Source organism: Vanessa tameamea, chromosome 13 (genome assembly GCF_037043105.1).
Source record: "Vanessa tameamea isolate UH-Manoa-2023 chromosome 13, ilVanTame1 primary haplotype, whole genome shotgun sequence".
NCBI classification, from domain to species: Eukaryota; Metazoa; Arthropoda; class Insecta; order Lepidoptera; family Nymphalidae; genus Vanessa; species Vanessa tameamea.
In genome coordinates this window covers 6,591,827-6,607,458 of record NC_087321.1, presented here as the reverse complement: position 1 = coordinate 6,607,458, position 15,632 = coordinate 6,591,827, and the positions used below count along the sequence as shown (strand labels likewise).

Below are 15,632 nucleotides of genomic sequence, written 5' to 3'. Positions count from 1 at the left end.
TAATATAAGTTATCTTAAATATGAAACCCAATAATGAAATACGTCTTTATTGTTAGCCCAAAGTAAGCAGAGAAAATCATACTGCAAATGTCTTTTATTTTAAATTTCTTCTTGATAATATGAACACAAAGGTGATACTAGTGATACACCAGTGATACTAGCTGAAAGGTTGAGACTAATATAAAATAAAATTATAAGCTGAAATACTGATTCGCTGCCAAACTACTTGCTATATATAATCGAATAATAATGTTTCTCCAGTCAGTTAATTTGTTCCAGTCGAAATATTGAAGTAAAATTGAAAAAAAATCAATACAAGGGAGGGATTTTTGATAAAGCAATTTAAAAGACAAATGTCATCCTTAAGATTGAGAGTTAATTTTTTTTTTTTTTACTTTTTGATACATGTCTATTTTTAAACAGCTACTCTAGTTGATGATTTAGCCTCTTCTTTGTACGATTTTAGATTTTGTTCATTTTAGAGTTTTATATTTTATTTTCTTTATATATAAATTCTTACTCTAGGTGGCCTCAAACTTTTGGCCTGCTGTCTATATGATAAGATCACAAAAAATGAATAAAACAACTGAAAATTAAAATAACTTTAATATAAGTTATACAACCAATTACTCAAACATTGTCCCCTATATTAATTGACAAATGTATACAAACATTGCAAAAATGCTACAAATGTTCCTAAATTGTATTGCTCATTAGTTGGTTTTCCAACTTGGCCCCTAGTGACCAATATTATTTAACTTATTTGGAGATAATATCAGTCCAGCGAATTTACTGTTGGTTCTGTGTCTTGATCGTGAAAGGTAACAAACAGACAGACAGACATAGTTACTGCTGTATTTATGACATTATAAGATAAATTTTATCTTTTGCACAACAAAGTACAAATCAATTTATAAGTACTATGAATTTATATTAAATAACTCATTCCATTTAAATATACAATTTATAACAAATTTAAAAACGAACAATCAAGTTTTTTTTTTTTTAATTATACAAATACATTTTGGACCAACATTTATTCAAATTTGGAGCCAATGTGTGTAAAGATTGTAAATATAACATTACTTCATGCATTACCAGTAGCATGTTTCGCCTTAAATATTCTTAGAGTGTTGTCACAAGAACCAGTCACAAGGAAGGTTGGATTTGACCAATCACAGCACAGGACTTTATCTTCGTGTCCGCTTAGATCATACAGCGGAGTTTTCGGACTGAAAAATATATGAATTTTTTAATTGTCTATTATTTATTTTGTTACCCTCAATACCGGTTTTATGTATTATTAAATTAGTGGTAGATTTATTCTTTTATTAGCCCTTGGTTCTCTACGAGAACTACTCTGTGACGCTTGTGTGAATCCTACCCAGATGGGTTTGTATGGATGGATTTGATGGATCTTTGTGCAAGCCCAAGTAATGTACGAAAAATGTTTACTTAATTTTAATAATACATACCTTCTTGTCTCCCATAATTTGACAAATCCATCATAGCCTGCGGAGAGGAATAATGTGTCTCGAGTCTTCGACCACCTCACTGACTGCACCCATCCAGTGTGAGATGTAAATGTTGTCTTTACAATACTGTCTGAAAACAAAATCCTTATAATTTATTCTTGGCTTATATTTTTTTAGAAATTTTATTTAAAAAATATAAGCCAATAATAATATACTTTACTTAGTTTATTTTTCGAAATGTCCATTAGATTGTAGATATAAAAATAATATTTATTGTGTTAATACCTGTTGATCTGGGGTCATAAAGACGAATGTGCCTGTCAGATGATGCTGTTATAAGGCTGTTGGATAGTGGAGACCAGTCCACATCAAAGAATGCTTTGTTACCTAAAATGGAAGGTTAAGATAACAATATTAAGAAGATTTTTTTTATAATAATAATTTTTTAACACTAAATAACTACATAACATTTTTTATATAAATTTAGCATTATAGCCGAGGGCCTATAGGTGGAGCATTTAACTGATTTCCTAACTGAAAGAATAGCAGCAATAAGTACTAAGTTCATCCTTAAGATTATCTTTAGTTTAGTGATAAAAAAAAAATAATGTAAGGAACTCTGGCAACCCGCGACGAAAGTGGCATGGCCGAATAAGGACAAGACAGGACAGACTACACTAACAGTTGAATATTTACAGGCCTTCTCTTTTTTTTTATCAATCTTAATTTAAAACAATGAGATATACTGTAGGTGCTTACTCCAAAGAGGATAAACTATAGACTTTTACAATTCATTAGTATAGATACAATCTAATCTAACATACCAGCAATATCCTGCTTAATCCCACCAAGTTCACAATCCCATATTTTCAGCAAGTGATCCCAACCACTGGACACAACAGTGTTGAAATCCATCCATTGCACTCCTGATATTGCCTCTCTATGGCCCTTCAACACTGCCATGGGTTCCTAAGAATAAAAAAATATAAATTTTCTTTCACCAACTAAACTAATGGCAACATTTATCTAGAATTTACAGGAAGAACTTACTCTTGTATTTCCTTGATCTGGTTTTTGTTTCTTTTTTGCTGGTACATTATCCTCATCGGAAAGACCTAGAAAATAAAATTTCAACATCAAACAAACCACTCACATTTTACACATTTTACAAAATCTAATGATGCAGCTATAAAAATATAAGTCATTATCAAAATTTGACCGGAGAATTATTTGGGCATCTTTTCAGTAATACTAGTCGAAGTCAAATACCTTTGTTCAGTATAGGAGTATTACACTTTCTTATTGATAATCAACTACCACCAGTTTGACGTTAAAAACACCTCAGACCTGAGAAGAACTGGCGAAAGAAACAAAGCAGGCCTGTTTTTAATATCATGCTTTACAATTATAAATTATTTTCATACAATAACAAAAATATATTTTTAATATTTAAAATATCCTGGAGACGTTGAATAATTCTGCATTCAAGTCTAGAATATTAGTCCCTAGAAATTCTAAACATTTACATCCATATTGAATGACTTACTTGTACTCCAAAGGCAAATGTTTGTGTCCCAACTACCAGTGGCAAAACTTTTAGCATCAGCCGAGACAGCCAGACACTCCACACCCTTCTCATGACCTCGACAAGTCACAACACAATCCACTGAATTTCCAGAAACATTCCATACCCATAACATAGCTGATTGATCATGGGAACCACTAGAAAATAAATAACAAATATGTCTTTTCTTATCTATACTTTTTGATATAAAAGAATATTTAGTATATATAGTTAACCACAACAATTATAAGCAGTGATTATAATTCCTCTTTTAAATTCAATTTATAGATATATGTCAAGTTAATAAGTGTGATCCCGTGGCGCCCACCAAAGAGAAGGAGAGGGTAAGCGAGAAAAAATAATCAAATATGGTAAAATAAGTCATAAATATTTACAATTACACTGGTTGACCCTACATACTCCATCTTTAATAAAGAAGATGTAAAGAAGCACTTTATTAAGATTACCTCGCAAAGATTGCTTGATCTCCATTGAAAGATACCCATGAAATTGCTTTTACCGGTGATGTGTGACCTGGAATGGCAAGTTTGTGCTGCCCTTTGGTATTCCATATGTGAATGCTGTTATCATAACTCCCAGATAAGATCCTAAAATGTCAAGGATTGTTAAACAATTTATTTCCAGTAAAAAGTTGTAATATTGTAGATTGTTTTTTAAAATAAAAACTGACCAAGAACCATGTGTATGGACAGCTGACACCCAATCATCGTGCATTAAACAATCTTGTGGGCTGGGAGCTGGAAATCTTTCCAGATACTCTATTTCTAGTGTGTCTTCTGTTGATAGACCCTTTTCTTGCAGATGCTCCGCGATTGATGTACATAATAATTCGCCACATATTAAGAAATCAAATTCTACACTCTTTTCAAAGGATGGTCTGTTTTCTTTTAATAACGCATTGAGGAGCGTATTCAGTTCTACAGATTGTACATTACTCTGTATGGCGTAAGGACTGTCAGAAACTGCATATCTGTAACGAGAGATTAGACATTTATAGAGATTTAAAGAAAAACACACCGGCAATATTTTGAATAATAAATAATAATTATACATACTGCTCTTGTTTAGTTATAAATCGTACTTGTAGCTGTGCTTCGCCTGTGTCGCCTGCCATTGTATTAATTCATATACGAATCTTAAGCTATTTCTATACCCACTTAATAAAAATCCAAACTGAATTCACAAAATTTATTCAAATAACATGTGTTCACCCGAAACGCACGACAATATAAACGAAATTGACATTTGGATCAAATTGACATTTGACAATTATAATTTTAGGTTATTGTTATGTTTAAGAGAACGTTTTAAAGAATATTTTGCTATTCACTGGAACATCAGATTATATATATACAATTCTAATGTATTTTTTGTGATGCTGGGACTTGAGGGTAAAAATTTGGCTCCATAATTTAAAGTATAAATAAAATAATAGTAATAATAAATTACCAAATATTTTTGAAGAAATAAATTTAAAGAAGTTTTTTCTTTTTTCAAAACTTTGTAACCCTCTGAAATTTAAACTAAATCCCAGAATGATATATATCGCTAATAAACTAAAATTATACTTTCTTTTAATAGACTACTTCTAATTGATTTCAGATCACATCTTTAAAGCTGTCAGCACTGGCCAGTGACAGCTGAAGTATTTAATTTGTATGTTGTTGAGGTTATGTCATGTGTTTAATATTTACTATTACAAAACACGAAGTATTCGTTTATTTTTATTTTAATAAGATATCACTATAATTAAAAATGGTTGTCAAAAGTAATAGTGATCGAATTTCCAACAGATACGTATTTAATAGAAAGGCAGGACGTAGTATAATTGAACGTAGACCAGTTTTTTCACCGGATGGAGAGTATGTACATGTTACATCTGCACGTTATTTATTAGTGGGTTTTATCTAATTTCAATATTGGTCAACTTTTTAGATCTGTCGCAATAATCGTAGAAAACTTAGTTCGCGTGTACAGCATACAAACAGGAGATTGTGTACGCACACTTGAAACCGAAGTATCTATTAATGAATTAGTAGCTGTGCAATTCCCGGAAGATGAGGACTACAACTTGTATGGGTGCTCTGATGATGGTTATGTTACAACATGGAGCTGGGAACAAGGTGCAGTTCTTCGAAAGACAGTAAGTTTTCATTCACTACTATAATCAGATTATGACTTTTTCAGCTAGTTTTTTATTATTCATGGTATCCAAAGTAGAGCCACCAGTTTTTACATAAATTCTTTGAAACAGACTTGACTGAAACTAAATTTGGTAGTTCATTGTTCATGCTTATTATTTTTGATTACACCTAATAGTAGTTGTATCCAATTAAATGTAAATATACATAGGTAGAATTTATTTACTTTAATTTACCTGAAATGTTAATGTTAAAAAATATATATCAATATTGAACTAAAATGATATTGATGAATGGGATCTAAAAGAGGGTCTAAACAAAAAATTTAATAGTGTTTTTTCTTAGTGCTGCTTGACTAGATAGAACAGATAACATTGTCAATTATGAAATACAGTCATGCTCTACAAAATCATACCTCTCATAATGAATACTTTGTTTGTCTAATTATTAATAATCTGTTTTGTTTTAGAAACTTCAAATACCAGAAAATACTAAAATAATAACATTCAATTTAGCAGACAGTAATGAATGTTTTATAATTGCTGTTGATGGAAATCGTAAATTGCACCTTGGATCATACTCGGTTAAAGATGGAGGTTTAATATATGAATACAAAAATCTGAAAATCAAATATCATGACATTATATGTGTTTCTCTCGGTTGGTGTAATAATGACAGATTCGCAGCTATTACTAATGGAACCATGATGCTTTTTATTCAGAATTTAAACCAGCCTCATTTAAAATTAGAGTGAGTTGAAATTTACATGACATATTTCTTTCACACTTCAAAAAAGTTGTGTGCATGATTTAGACTTTAGTAAATTGTATTTTGTGCACAATTGTGTATCTGGCCTAGAAGTAGTGATTGTATTCTCATTACATTACATTAGCAGCCTGTTAATTTCCCACTTCTGGGCTAAGGCCTCCTCTCCCTTTGAGGAAAAGGTTTGGAGCATATTCCACCATGCTGCTCCAATGCGGGTTGGTGGAATACACATGTGGCAGAATTTCGTTGAAATTAGACACATGCAGGTTTCTTCACAATGTTTTCCTTCACCGCTGAGCACGATATGAATTATAAACACATATTAAGCACATGAAAATTCAGTGGTGCTTGCCTGGGTTTGGACCCAAAATCATCGGTTAAGATGCATGCGTTATAACCACTGGGCCATCTCGGCTCTTTGTATACTCATTATCATTATAATATTATTAAAGTAAAAAATATGTACTGCATGTTTTATAGGACAAGCAAATAGATTGTTTGTTTGATTGAATGTTAACATAGTAAAAAAAAAGTATGTGAAAATAAGAATTTATTTTATCTATTCAAAGTCAGGACAGGCCTATAGTGATACATATATTTTACTTTATGAACATGACTAAGTGTTATTAACAATGTTATAATATGAAATTGTTCTCTACAGGCTGATAAATAACAATAAGTTTAGAATATTGTCTGTGGCAGCTCACCACAAAGAGAGTACAGTTGCTATAACAGATACTATTGGCAGAGTAACTATTATCAGAGGCAATTTGTATAACTACAAATCCATAGCTAGGGAAGTGTTGCATTGGCATTTTTTACCACCAATGGCAGTATGCTTCTCTGTTCAAGGTAGATATTGAATTTATTTGAATAAAAACAATTTTATTTAAATTATATATTTTTGTAAATTGTAACCAATTTTAAGTATTCAACTTCAATACTTAATATATTTCATGAATCAGTGTTTTTTTTTTAAAATAAAAATGTACTTGGTGCTTTGTAATCATTTTTCTAGGAGCACTTTTGAATCACCTAAAGGATTACCATCCTTGAGTGTTTCTCAAGTAACTTTTACTTAAAATAGTACATGAACATCTTAGTTATTGTTATAATGGTTATTGTTATTACTTCCAGGAAGTTATCTCATCTCTGGTGGCATGGAAAACGTTTTAGTAAAGTGGACTATAGGCCATTTACAAAACAAAACAAATGAGAAGGCATTCATTCCCAGATTGCCGGGGATGATAAGATACATTACAACAAACAATTCTCACATTGCCATTACACTATCTAATAATTGTAAGTATATTAAAATTAAAACTGATTACTGAATGCAACAAATGAAGCCTTAATTTTACATTTGGTAATATTACGTGCTTGTTGGTAAAGATTGTTTCTTCAAGGTATTTTTTTTTTGTAAATTGAAGCTATGAGATACAACACTATTATTAAAATATGGATGTTTATCTAGAGGTTATGGTAAATTAGAGATGATTTTGTGTCACACAACTAATAAAATTACCAGCCAGTCCTATTTGATTCTTTTAATTTATAAAGGTTTAATGAGTAACCTGTGTTTGAAAGAAACAGTAATAATTCACTTAAAATGTATGAGAAGACGTATCATGTAATTGTTACAACCACAAATTATTTTATTTCTTTTTTAATATAATGTTATTGAATTAATTAATAATTAAACGAAAAATTATAATAATCCATTTCAAATATAATTTTGTAGTTATGGCAACACCGTGTTACATTTTTTTTTAAAGAATACTAACAATGCCCCAAATTAATTAAGAAATTACTAATATTCCTATTTACCCCTCCTTTTAAGCTTATCACTTGTTTTAGGAGTGGGTACGTTAATAGCCCAAGGGGTCAGGATCGATCCTGCGACTTTTACATCGCTAGGCGGCCCGTAAATTTATTGAGGCCTAATCTTGATAACTTTAGTAGACTGCATGCCTTTACTAATCATTAAGAAAATTATACACTCAAAAGATTATTCTTACATTTATAAATATGTAATTGTTTGAGTACTTAACATAAATGAAACATTTTAGCTGTCATCATAGCAAATGCTCAGATGCGTGTTGTGTCGACGATACTAGAGTGCGGTGGCTTGTCGCCGGTCTGCAAGGCGCTCGGAGCCGCCCTCGTGTACCATAGGCCACTGTCTGCACTACTCATGCCGGGCAGGACTGGACATTTACAACTGTATTCGACAACTACTGATAAAGTACTTTACAATGTAAGTATAGCAACAAGACCATAAATCATTAATATCGTTATATTAATTTTCGGTTTTCGGTAAATGACCCTTTCGTTTTTGATACCAAATACTACGACACTCGGTTCGGATAGCCAAATGTTCAGTAATATCTCAGATCATATACACTTTTATAAATTTTTAATTTTTTTTTTCTAAATGTTACTTGAAATGATTTTTTTTTTCATCATTGCCTTACAGATTGACATTACGGCAATGAATAGTATTCCATCAGAGAGACAGAACCTACTACCCTTAGAAACAGAAGTAACATGTGCTGCTATTAGTGCAGATGGATCTTGGCTGGTGACGTCGGAGTATAGAAACGATGGCATAAATTACCCAGAAGAGAAATTAAAATTCTGGGCTGCACAAGCAAATAATACCTCACCGTTCAAGCTCAACACTTGTGTTAACCTTTCGCACGGTGGATGCAATGTTGTATCCTTGGCGCTTAACAATAAAGGCGAATTTTGCGTATCGTCAGGAACTGACCAAAAATTCAGAATATGGAAACGTGACAGTACCTCACAACAACATCGAAAAAAAGTAGTCTGGGGCTGTCTCACTGCATGCTACTACTCATCGGGTATAACTCACTTCCTCTCCAATCCGGTTCTGAACAATTTCAAAAGTGGAGAAATACTGACGCCCGGAAAAATCGAAAATTTACCATACATGAAAGAAATTAATCGTAAAAATGACGTTTTGAAGAGAATCATCAATATTCACAAGGAACACGATTTTGTGGACACAAGTGTGGTCGATAGGTATGTTGGTAAGGATGACGAGTTCGCTATGGGCGGTGTTGCCATATCGCAAGACGGTTCACTGATAGCCGCTTGGTTCGGTTCTAAATTGACATTGTGGGATTCACATCTGTGTAATCTGAGAACAACGCTTTCACATCCCGCTCTCCGTCCAAAAGGGGTTCATGTCCAGTTTGGAAATAATGACGCTGCACATTATGTAAGTTGTATTATGGAAAAGTAATTATTTTATTAAGAATTATTATCAAAAGAATGTAAAGCTTATTTAGGTCCTTATAGTAAAATAACAGCGTTTTCTATAACTATGGTAATGAAACGGTTTGATTTCCATATAATGTAATGTATCTTTAAAATATGAAAAATGAGGTGTGTTTTTGCTTTTCAACATTATTTGCATTATTTATTTATTTTTGCGATCTCCTTCTTAACATTGTGTCGATTCCTTGAATATATTGATATGCTAAAAAAATCGGAGTAAGAATATAAAATATATTTTCTAACAAACCTAACCGTAATTTATTAACATTAAAAACTATATTTTTAGTTGGTGTGTACTACCGAGAACTGCGTAGCTGTATGGAGTCTCCTGTCCTTAACTATCAAATGGATGGTTCAGATCAAAACCACTTGCTTAGTATCAGATCCTTTATCTAATAAAATGGCCATGGTCACCACAAACAATGATGGTAAGAATAGTGTAATTTTATTTTAAAGTTTTTTCTTTTTAATAAATTAGGTAGGCGGCCGGGTGAGTGTGTCGTCTCATGGTAAGTGCCAGTATACCTGTATGAAATATTGACCATTCCTTACATCGTCATCACAGCCAGTAGCCCAGTAAATAGTTCATCATATAAACAACAAAACTCAATTTCGAATCTATACAATGTATACGTAAGAATACAGTTGATACGGAAGAACGAGACATATATTATAATGTTATATATATGTTTATTGAATTGTAAGAAAATATATTACAATTTTTCAAATTATCATGGCATTAAGAAGTTTTTTTCTCCCGCACATGCATTCAATTTTTTTATGTTACGGCCTTAGTCCTGTAGCAAGATAGGCGGTATATTCTACGAGTCTTTATCTGCGGCTAAAAGCCCGTTCATTTTTCCGTGATAAAATATACGGCTACAAATATCGTCGATCCATTGCAAGAACGACGAACACCAAAATGTTACTCTCGCAATGTATGACAAATTCTAAATTTAGTTTCCTAAGTAGACATTTGATTTCGAGCCTAATGAAAACCCGAAAATGTTGGTTGCGTTAACTGTTACTTGAAGAAATGGAAATAAGACTCATATATCACTTTAAATTGGTATATGTACGATAAAATTATAAAAAACACGCGAGCCTTACCGTAGTCGCATTTGATGTGTAGCATTTGAATGGTAAGAAGCAACATTAACATTATATCCTCTCGGAAAATGCATGCACCTGACAGCCAAATCTAGCACCGCGCGCTCATTGGTCAACTTAAATACCGCGCGCTCATTGGTCAACTCAAATACAGCGCGCTCATTGGTCAACTCAAATCCCGACGCTTCCTCGGTTTCCTGTTACACACTTCCGTCCCTTTTTTACAAAATCATACAGATATATAAAATTAATTAAAGAAATAATATATTATGTATCAATTTATTAATCCTCTATTTATTATTTACAGTGTATGTATTTAGCCCTCACTCTTCGACTCCGTTGTTAATTCAGAAGCGTTTGTTGAATCCTGAGACCGGTGTATTCAAGCAGTGTGTATTCGGAACGTCTATAGGTGAAGATGTCAGACTTTATGTAATGAGAAATGATTCGGTAAGTGTATTTGAGACTACGTATGATAACTTAATAATCTTACTATTATTATTAATAATCTACGATTTTTGCTAATAATAAGCTCTTCTATACTCCACTCCAATTGAAAGAACAAAGATAAACAAGGCTTATATTTAAGTTTTTCCATGTTATTTGCAACTACGTATATCAGCACTACACTAAGCCCTTGATTAATATATCTTTATATATAATACAAAACTATTTGATTTAATTACTTATATATTCATTTTACATACAAAGTTCCGATAATAACTTCGCGGCTATTCAAAACGAAATGGACATGCTACAGCATGTTTGTTTTTAGTGATATTTTAGGTAACAATTAGACTCTGATCTGATTAGCGGCGTGAATTAGCCCGTGAAGTTATTGGAATTTTCTACAATGTAAAAAAGACAAAAAGATATCTTTAACGTCAAACAATCGCCAATCTGCAAATGTCATATTTAAAAGAAATGACTATCAAATCGTAGTAACTCCAAAATAAAAGCCTCTAACTGTCAAATTCCAATTTAACTATTTGCTATTATTTTAAAACGGCACACTTTAATTGGCACGAATCTGTAATAATTAAGGCGAATTACGAGGATTTGTATTAAATTGTACATGATTGTACAGGAAATATACTGCCTTGAGCCGGAGAAATCGGAAGAGGGTCAACTGGAGGCGATATCGCAGCGCAGACTCCCCTCCTCCGCCTTCCACGCGCTGCTCGCACACAGACAAGAAGACGTGGCCCAGAACACATACGCACAGGTCACACAAACACAGGATGACTCGCTCGGAAACAACGCTATATCACAGGTACATACATTTGTTCTTTATCAAAGACTACAGATAATATAAAATTAAAATGTATCCGAAAATTTTATATTTTCAAAAGATCCTAACGATAACTAGTACGATTGACTTGTTAGTGTAGAAACAAAATCTGAAGTAACTTTAACTAACCTAACGCAATATAACATCGTAATCCTAATACTATAAAGCTTTTCCATATTGCAGTAGATCCTCAGTTACCTGACATAGCGGTATCGAATTAACAATTTAACTAATTTAATTTGTTGAGCAACTTGAGTACTCTATGATCCTCTCCGACTAATGAAACAACAGCTGTAAAAGTGAAAAACGGTACTTGGAGACTTATCTCCCTTAGGTTTCTACAAGCCTGGCCATCGGTATCTTCCTGGTGTACCGGTTTGAACGGTCAATGAGCCAGTGTAACCATAGGCACAAGATATATAACATCTTAATCACCAAGATTGGTTGCAAATTGGCAAAGTAAGGAATGGTTAATATTTCTTACAGTGCCAATGTCCATTAGTAGTGATGACCATTTACCACCAGGTGGACTGACTATCTGTCAGTCTGCATCTATATTTTAAGTATTAAAAATAAAATATTTTTTAAAAATAACACGATGTAAGTTGTAACATGTTCAATCGTATATTGAAACATTTGATGAATTGATCTAAAAGGAAGTATCACATTATAAAAGAAATATTTTCTTCCAGAAATAGACAACACAATCTACTATATATAACTGTGACCTGTTTGTATATATCTGACATTTTGAGACAGGGTTGCTGACAAACCTATTCACAACATACAAAAATAAAAATATACTTTTAAAAAGGAAAAAATATTTTATTCAAGTAGAGTCTAACACGAAATTTCAAAGGGATCTTTTAAATGATTACTTTAAATGTAAAGCTAATACCGGTTAAATGGAATGAAAAAAAACTGTCAAGAAATTTCGTTATTCATTTCCACCTATTAAACAACATAGAATTATTATTAAAAAAATAAATGTTCAAAAGGAACAAATAATATTATGTTTTCTAGAAACTTCAATAACCAATATAGTCGAATTTCGACCTAAGTACGAACAATAAAAAAAATCATTTAATCAGATCCAGTTTAAATCAGAAAATAGAATAGATCACATGTCATCTAGTTGGTTAAATCGAGACTACAAGCGTTTGCAAGCAATTGTAATCACGAGTTCCCGTTGTGACAATACCAGTATCTTGTATCAAAGTCAACAGTCATGTTGCACGATTACTTCATAAATCTTGTATGAACGAAGATTACTCCATATCAACCACGCAATATTTATTTTATACCACAGTAAAGATTTATTTTTATTAAAAATATATAATTTTTTTTTTTCTAATCAATCGAATAGTTATACATAATGAGAACGTCAAACATTTATTTTACACATATTATCAATAGCCTCAGTCAAAAATTAACTTACTTTTATAACAAGATCTCTTTTGGAACAGATATGATGCGATATCCAAAAGCAGAACCTACATTCTAACCTATTGACAGTCGTGATCTAATTCTTGTAATATAATAAACTAAATGAAAGGTTACATCTCATTTCCTTATTTGAAATTTAAAAATAAAATCTTAGCGGATGATTAATCATAAAAAAATACCTTCCAAATATATTTAAAAAATTTAGAATGATACTAAATTCAAAGACTTGTCTAAATATGAACATAATAAATGGTGTTTTAATGCATTAAAATTGTTACAGTTTCTGTCAGCTGCACCCCATATGATACCACCAGTGAGTCTCTTGTGCCCTCTATTCCTCCAACACATTTCTGGCTACAAAGAAATCGAAGAGGATGAAGAAGACGACGCTATCATGGAAATCGACCCACAGAGCAGTGATGAAGAAGATACTGAAGTAAAATCTAGTCACACGCCAAAAGCTGTACAACTCTGGGTACCTAATTATGAAGAAATTAAGGAAAATCGTTTGAAAAAAATACTAAAAGAACCTTTATTAGACTTACATTCAACGTCTTCGTTGTTTGGTTTATGATTTAAAAAATAAAATATTTAATTTTTCTTTATATTTTTATTCAATATTTCAACCCAACCACAATACACTAATAATTATTCTTATTTTTTAATGAGTCGTAATTCGAATTGCAATTAACTTATTTTTTTTATTATTTCATGTGTTCCTTTGTTGGATGTTCTAAATAAATAAATAACAATTTTCTATGCAAATAAAGTTATCGTTTACGCTTAATCGAAGCGACATCATGAATATTTGCAATTAAGAATTTTATTGCTTAATAGAATAAGGATAAGTTTTGCACAAATAACACATTCTAGTTTATATAATGTTTAACAAAACAATATTACAAGATTTATTCAACTCAGATACTAAATTATACTTGATAAAGTGAACTAGTTCGATTTAAAATGGATTTGTTGAATATAAATGATATTACATCAATACTTAAACAATCTGGTGTATCACAAGTTAATATTTTAAGTTGGACTATTGAGGATTATTCCGATCAACTTATCGGTTATCTCGGAGAACATTTAAGCTTAACGGTCGTTATTGAAGACAAAGGAAATGTCAGACAGGTGATTTATTTTATTAAATGTATTCCAAGACTTGACGAATGGAAGGCTAATTATTTAAGAGAAACAAAATTCTTTAACAAGGAATATGCTATGCTAAACAGTTTGTTCAAAATGTTTCGTGATTCCGATGGTAAGTGTGTACAAGTTAAGTAAATGTTTAATACTTAAAATAGACAATTAAATATCATTATTAGATTTTCAACTGAACTATTTGAGATAATTGGGTACGTAAAAAACTATTTCAATTATTTCTACGTTTTAGGATTAAATAAGTGGCGACCTAAGCTATTGCATATTAAAGAAGAGCTTTTTGTATTTGAAGATGTAACCCAAAGTGGCTATACGATGCCGAATAATCTAAATACTTTAAATTATGAAGAATTAAAGGCAACGGTAACAGCTTTAGCGAAATTTCACGCTCAGTCGTACATTTATGAAGAGATAAAGAGTCGGGAATTAAAAAGACCTTACAAAATTTGGGAAGATTATAGCGAGTATTTATGTGAACCAAGTAAAGGTCAATCTTGGCGTGATACTGGAATGCAGGCTGCTATAGATTTTTTGAAAGTTTTCTCAGAATATAGGTCAAAACCAAATTTTACGGAATTAATCGCTGAAATAGTGCCCAAGCTTTTTAGCTCTGCCGATGAACTTATGAAACCAAGTTTGAAAATAAGAAACGTAGTCATTCATCGTGACATTTGGTCGAATAATATTTTTCTAAAAAAATTAGAGAATAACAAGATGCACGCACTTTTGATTGATTATCAAACCGTTCTGTACTCTCCTCCTATGCTTGATTTGTCATCTCTTATATATTTCAATACCACCAAGTCATTCAGAAGAAATTACACTAAAAGAATTATAGAGCATTACTATGACGAACTTAGTAAAGAATTAAAATTGAAAAATATAGATATATTTTCAATTGTGAACATTGCAAATATGGAAGAATTATACAAAGAAAGCCTCGTATTTGGTATGACCCAAGCAGCATTAATAGTTCCTATAATAGCTATGACAAATGAAAGAAGAAAACAATATTTCACGGACCCTAAGTCATGTTATAGAATAAACTGCGTAAGTCGTAGTCAAGAATTTATAGAACTTGCTAAAGAAAACGTGGAATACCAGAGGCGTGTAATCGAACTCTTAGACGAAATAGTAGAAAGATTTGTGTATCCATCTACAACTGCAAATATTTTTAAATAGAATAGTGGGAATGTACATAATTTATCTTATCATCTATTTATATTTTATTTAGTAAATTAAATAATACTATCATGATACTACAGTATATTTTAAATATATGAGACAATCATATATCTTGGTGTAACAACTACACATCAAAAGCAATCACAGTTATCTACGTTTCGCAT

General features: G+C 31.6%; 2 protein-coding genes across 2 annotated transcripts; one reads left to right on the top strand and one right to left on the bottom strand.

Moving 5' to 3' along the window:
• Positions 1–587: 587 nt before the first annotated feature.
• Positions 588–4,300, bottom strand: LOC113397904 (ribosome biogenesis protein WDR12 homolog). The gene is made up of 9 exons (XM_026636433.2): positions 4,116–4,300; positions 3,731–4,030; positions 3,507–3,647; positions 3,022–3,197; positions 2,526–2,590; positions 2,300–2,444; positions 1,761–1,862; positions 1,476–1,605; positions 588–1,232 (listed from the first exon to the last, which is right to left on the bottom strand). Exons 1-9 carry the CDS (start codon positions 4,172–4,174, stop codon positions 1,088–1,090), a joined length of 1,263 nt encoding a protein of 420 aa, XP_026492218.1. The 5' UTR covers positions 4,175–4,300; the 3' UTR covers positions 588–1,087.
• Positions 4,301–4,704: 404 nt separating this feature from the next.
• On the top strand, positions 4,705–15,465 carry LOC113397908 (WD repeat-containing protein 75-like). The gene is made up of 13 exons (XM_026636439.2): positions 4,705–4,922; positions 4,996–5,203; positions 5,671–5,951; positions 6,631–6,821; positions 7,107–7,271; positions 8,039–8,226; positions 8,446–9,213; positions 9,559–9,700; positions 10,690–10,832; positions 11,470–11,655; positions 13,400–13,685; positions 14,144–14,383; positions 14,516–15,465. The coding sequence occupies exons 1-13, from the start codon at positions 4,816–4,818 to the stop codon at positions 15,463–15,465; spliced, it is 3,855 nt and encodes a 1,284-aa protein (XP_026492224.2). The 5' UTR covers positions 4,705–4,815.
• The last annotated feature ends 167 nt before the right edge of the window (positions 15,466–15,632 follow it).

Excerpts from the sequence above, each read along its gene's own strand:
- LOC113397904 (XM_026636433.2), bottom strand. The coding sequence starts at position 4,174 with ATGGCAGGCGACACAGGCGAAGCACAGCTACAAGTACGATTTATAACT. Across the intron at positions 2,445-2,525 it reads CAGATCAAGGAAATACAAGA|GAACCCATGGCAGTGTTGAA; the intron begins GTAAGTTCTTCC and ends TTTTATTCTTAG. Across the intron at positions 1,863-2,299 it reads GATTAAGCAGGATATTGCTG|GTAACAAAGCATTCTTTGAT; the intron begins GTATGTTAGATT and ends CTTCCATTTTAG.
- LOC113397908 (XM_026636439.2), top strand. The coding sequence starts at position 4,816 with ATGGTTGTCAAAAGTAATAGTGATCGAATTTCCAACAGATACGTATTT. Across the intron at positions 5,204-5,670 it reads GTGCAGTTCTTCGAAAGACA|AAACTTCAAATACCAGAAAA; the intron begins GTAAGTTTTCAT and ends GTTTTGTTTTAG. Across the intron at positions 5,952-6,630 it reads CAGCCTCATTTAAAATTAGA|GCTGATAAATAACAATAAGT; the intron begins GTGAGTTGAAAT and ends TGTTCTCTACAG.